Below are 5,030 nucleotides of genomic sequence, written 5' to 3'. Positions count from 1 at the left end.
TGCACGTGTGCGCCCCGTGGGAGTGTGTCTGTGCATGCACAGGTGTGCACACCGCGAGTGTGTGTTGTTATATGCACGTGTGCGCCCTGTGGGAGTGTGTCTGTGTGTGCACAGGTGTGCAAACCATGAGCGTGTGTTGGTGCATGTACGTGTGCGCCCTGTGTGAGTGTGTCTGTGCATGCACAGGTGTGCGCAGCATGAGCATGTGTTGGTGTATGCACGTGTGCGCCCCGTGGGAGTGTGTCTGTGCGTGCACAGGTGTGTGCACCGTGAGCGTGTGTTGGTGTATGCACGTGTGCGCCCCGTGGGAGTGTGTCTGTGCATGCACAGGTGTGCACACCGCGAGTGTGTGTTGTTATATGCACGTGTGCGCCCTGTGGGAGTGTGTCTGTGCGTGCACAGGTGTGCAAACCATGAGCRTGTGTTGGTGCATGCACATGTGCACACCGTGGGAGTGTGTCTCTGCATGCATCCAACAGAAGTGTGCCCACGTGTGCATGCAGTGTGTGCCCTGTGGTACATGTCTGTGCATGCACACGTGAGTGCCCGTGGGAGTATGTCTGTGTGTGCACATGTACATGTGCGCCATGGGAGTGTGTACGCAGAGCCCGTGAGCCGTAAGGTTGCGTGTCCCTGTGAGTGGGGCACGTGTGCCCTTCGCCTGAATGGGGGCACATCGGTACCCCACGGGTGCACGTGTCTGTGTGGGAGCGAGTGTGCATCGTGCACTTGTGTCTGTGTGTGCAGGATCCTGCATGCCCGGGGCTGCGTGCGCCTGTGCGTGCCGGACTGCGTGTGCCCCACGGTGGTGTGCCCGCATGGCGGGGGCACCCCACGCGTGTGCACGGGGATGTGCATGCCCCACGGGGGTCCCTGCGCATGTCAGCGAGCCGTGTCCCTGGCCCGGCGTGCACACATTCCCTGGCACGTCCCCGCACACGCATGTGCCCATGGCTCGCCCCACGCTCCGCCTGCACTGGCGCCTCTCCCCATGGGCCTCCTCGTGCAAGGCCTGCGCGCGGCACAYGTGACGCGCTGGCACGCAGACACCTCCCGCCCCGTGCGCCCRGCGCCTGCTCCCGGGCTGCGGCCGTGCCCCCCTTTGCTGCCGCCTGGCCCCAGGCAGATTTAGCCCGTGAGCCCGTCCCTGCGGCACGACACAGCCTCGCCTCTGCCTGGCGCATCCCCTCAGCTGCCCTYGGCCCCCTGGGGCTGCACGGGGCGTCCCCTGCCTCCGGCCTGTCCCCCCCCCCCAGGCAGTGCCATGGGGCAGCCTCACTGCCCCCCCAACAGGCCCAGCCCCATGGGACAGCTGAGGCCAGGGGACCCGGGGACGAGGGAGCAAGGGCCACGGGCAGGGGCTGGGGCAGGGGGATGTGGGCAGGGGTAGGAAGAGGTGCACAGGGGGCTGTGGATATGGGGCTGTGGGCAGTGGACATGGGCAGGGGGATAAGGGCAGGGGCTGTGGGTATGGGGCTACGGGCAGGAGATGTGGGTATAGGGCTATGGGCAGGGACTGCGGGCAGGGGCTATGGGTATGGGGCTATGGGTACAGGGCTGTGGGCAGGGGATATTGGCAGGGGCTGTGGGTATGGGGCTATGGGCAGGGGCTATGGGCAGGGGCCTGCGGGCAGGGGCACACAGGGGGCGGTGGGTACGGGGCTGTGGGCAGGGGGCTGCGGGCAGCGGCTCACAGGGGCCGGCGGGTGCAGTTTCCCCACCGGAAGCCTTTCCCTGAGGGACTGCGCCCGCCTCAAAGATGGCGGCGGCGGCGTCCCGCCCCCTTTGCCCGGCGCGCCGAGCCCTTTCCGCCGCGCCGGGCGGAAGCGGGTCCGCGCGGAATCGGTTCCCCCACGCGGCGGCCAGCAGCAGCGTCGCCAGCGGGGCGGCGGGCGGCCGGGGCGGATGAGCAAAGCGTGGCGGCGGGGCAGGATGGAGGGCGGCGAGGCCGGTGAGCGCGGGGCGCGGCGGGGCGGGCGGCGGGGGCCCCTCGGGGCGGCGCTGACGGCTCTCCCCGGCAGGCGAGGAGGAGGAGGCGGCGGGCGGCCACGGCGCGCACAAGAAGAAGCACAAGAAGCACAAGAAGAAGCACAAGAAGAAGCACCACCACGAGCCGGCGGGGCCGCCCGAGGGCCCCGAGCCCCCCGCCGCCCTGCGCAAGCCCCAGCTCAAGCTCAAGATCAAGCTCGGGGGGCAGATCCTGGGCACCAAGAGGTGAGGGAGGGCGGCCACACCGTGGGCCTGCGGGGGGGCCCGGCCCCACGGCCCCGGGGGGGGTGCACGCAGCCTCGCCGGGGCCCGGCCGGCGGGCCCCGGTGCGGTGCGGCGCCTGCGCTGGGCCGGTTCCCCTTCGCGGACGCGCGCGTCGCTGTCTCTGCAGCGTGCCGACCTTCACGGTGGTGCCCGAGGTGCCGCGCTCGCCCTCCCCGCTGATGGTCGTGGACGAGGAGGACGAGCCCACGGAGGGGGTGCCCATCGAGCAGTATCGGGCCTGGCTGGGTGAGTGCGAGGCGAGGCGCTCTGGGGCCGTCGCTGACGCAAAAGCAATGCGGGGGGGACGCTGGGACGGGGGGACCTCGGGGAAGGGTCTCACTTTAGGGGAAGGGTCTGGGGGCTGGAGCAAGAGGGACCCTGCCCGGCTGCTCTGGGCCCCCTCTGGCTGTGGGTGCCCCCCGCGCTCAGACGTGCTGAGCAGTGCCAGGCGCCTTGCCAGGGGGGACAGAGGTGGGTCCTGCAGCCCGACCCTGTTGCGTGGGGCAATGGGAATCCCCTGTTGTGGCTCTGGGGACGCTGTGACCCTGCCATGGGGTGAGTGGTCCCAGCGGCTGCTTGGGGAGAGCACCCCATGGTGACTTCTCTCTTCCTGACTGCATGGCCTAGATGAGGACAGTAACCTGGACCCCTCGCCTCTGCCGGACTTGGACTCGGAGAGCTGCTTCCCTGCTCGTGAGGAGGAAGAGGAGGAGGAAGAGCGCTGGCTGGATGCCCTGGAGAAGGGTGAGCTGGACGACAACGGGGAGCTCAAGAAGGAGGTGGACGAGTCCTTGCTCACGGCCAGACAGGTGAGGACAGCGCGCCGGGGCCGAGGTGCTGCCTGGGGCAGTGCCGAGCGAGCCCTCCCGCCGCGGGGCTGGGGGCCATGGGCCCGGGGTGCGGCCCAGCGCTGACAAGGCTGGCTCGGCTGCCTGCCCCGGCCCCGCAGCAATCCCGGAGCTGGCAGGAGCCTGGTCAGAGCCTCCGTGCCCTTGGGCTCCCGGGAGCGGCGGGGAGGGCTCCAAGTCCCGCGCCTTCCCCCCAGCCCCGGCCGGGGGGCACCYGGCTCCCGGGAGCCTCGGAGTGGCCTGACGGAGCCCTTGCTGCCCCCGCAGAAAGCGCTCCTGCACAAGCAGCAGAGCCAGCCGCTGCTGGAGCTGCCCATGGGCTACAAGACGAAGGAGATGACGGAGGAGATGCTGGTGAAGCGGGAGGAGCGTGCCCGCAAGCGGCGCCTGCAGGCGGCCAAGAAGGCGGAGGAGAACAAGAACCAGACCATCGAGCGCCTCACCAAGACCAACAAGGCCAAGGTGAAGACGCTGCGGGAGCGCAAGGCCAAGCAGGCGCCCTGCCCCGTCGTCCACTACTGCAACGCCACCGACCGCATCACCGTGTCCTTCCCCGCCGGCATGGCCCTGCCGCTGCTGCCCGCGCCTGCCCCTGCGGTGCCCGCGCCTGCCCTCTGCGGGGTGAGCGGCTGCCCCAACCGCAAGCGCTACTCCTGCTCGCGCACCGGCCTGCCCCTCTGCAGCCTCGCCTGCTACAAGAAGAACTTGCAGCTGCAGGAGGCCGCGGCCTAGGCCCGCGCGGCCCCGGGGCCGGGCTGTTTTCGGGGGACGTGGCGGAGGCCCTCGTGCTGGTGCGCGCTGGGTGCTCGGCTGGCTCGGGGCGCGGTGCGGCTCCGGACGGACTGTGTGCCAGGGCCTGCCAGGTCCCAGCGCGGTTGTGGAGCCGTCCCCGGGCCTGCTCCGCAGCTGGCCCCGCGGAGGGTGCGGGGCTGCGCTGCCCGCCCTGCCAGCCTGGGGCTGCGATGCAGCGGCGGCCACGCCGGGCGAGATTCGTGCTGGTGCTGCACCAATCAGGCTGTCGCTTCGCGTCTCCGAACACTGCTGCGGGGTGGCCCGGCCCTTCCAAGCAGATCTCCCTGCCTGGATGTGCTGCTGGGACAGCGAGGAGCCTCCTGGAGCAGCTGTGTCCTGCTGGACCTGCTGAGGGGCTCGGGGGGGACAGGCTCAGGGCCGTTCCCCTCGCGTGGGCTGGTCCTGGCTGCTGGTGCCGGGGTGCCGGCCCTGCACACGCCTTCGCTCTGGTTATTTGGGCCGGGAGCTTTGGCTGTGCCCAGAAGGACAAGTGAGGCCAGAGCTGGCAGGGGAAGCCTGGGCCAGGCTGGGCACAGCTGCAGCGGAGGTGGGAGCTGTGCTGGGTGCCTCCGGCTCCATCCACCCCGTCTCCCCGATGCTCCGGGGATCACACTGCCTGCTGGGCCCGGGCTCGCGAGCAGCAGCCCCAGCTGCCCTGCTCCTGTGAAGCTCAATAAATTCTGGTGGTGAAGAAGGGGCTGTTGCCTGGATCCGTTGGCGCCTGTGCGGGAGCTTCCTGGGGTGCCAGGGGTCCTGCTGGGGGCATCTGCTCCCCACGGGGGCTGGCAGAGCCCCACTGCTTCCAAGAGGGGTGGGCACCAGCTGCCAGCATCTGCCTGGCTGCCTGCTGCGGGGCTCCACTTGCTCTGAGGTACGAGGGGCTGAGTCCCCACACCCTCACTGCAGTGGTGCCCGGTGCAGATACAGGACTGGGGCTGAGTCCCCACAGGCTCGCTGCACTGGTGCCTGGTGCAGATTCGGGACTGGGGCTGAGTCCTCACGAGCTCACTGCACTGATGACCTGTGGCTGCGGCCCGGTCCCCCCCCCCCCTGGGTGGAACAGCCCAACTCTCCCCACCCACCGGCAGCTCCCAATGGTTGAGTCCCCACACCCTCACTGCAGTGGTGCCCGGTGCA

The 5,030-nt window shown here is 70.0% G+C and overlaps 1 protein-coding gene across 1 annotated transcript; it reads left to right on the top strand.

Annotated features, from left to right (window-relative positions):
* Positions 1-1,816: 1,816 nt before the first annotated feature.
* INO80B (INO80 complex subunit B) lies at positions 1,817-4,587 on the top strand. Its single transcript, XM_026055985.1, has 5 exons — positions 1,817-1,951; positions 2,022-2,214; positions 2,381-2,499; positions 2,881-3,062; positions 3,369-4,587. The coding sequence occupies exons 1-5, from the start codon at positions 1,906-1,908 to the stop codon at positions 3,831-3,833; spliced, it is 1,005 nt and encodes a 334-aa protein (XP_025911770.1). The 5' UTR covers positions 1,817-1,905; the 3' UTR covers positions 3,834-4,587.
* The last annotated feature ends 443 nt before the right edge of the window (positions 4,588-5,030 follow it).

Source organism: Apteryx rowi, unplaced genomic scaffold, assembly GCF_003343035.1.
Source record: "Apteryx rowi isolate R43461 unplaced genomic scaffold, aptRow1 scaffold_1288, whole genome shotgun sequence".
Classification (NCBI taxonomy): domain Eukaryota; kingdom Metazoa; phylum Chordata; class Aves; order Apterygiformes; family Apterygidae; genus Apteryx; species Apteryx rowi.
The sequence above is the reverse complement of the archived record's forward strand: the minus strand, read 5'-3'. Positions and strand labels throughout refer to the sequence as shown.

Coding starts and splice junctions, on each gene's coding strand:
- INO80B (XM_026055985.1), top strand. CDS start 1,906: ATGAGCAAAGCGTGGCGGCGGGGCAGGATGGAGGGCGGCGAGGCCG. Junction 1,952..2,021: donor GATGGAGGGCGGCGAGGCCG/GTGAGCGCGGGG, acceptor TCTCCCCGGCAG/GCGAGGAGGAGGAGGCGGCG. Junction 3,063..3,368: donor CCTTGCTCACGGCCAGACAG/GTGAGGACAGCG, acceptor CTGCCCCCGCAG/AAAGCGCTCCTGCACAAGCA.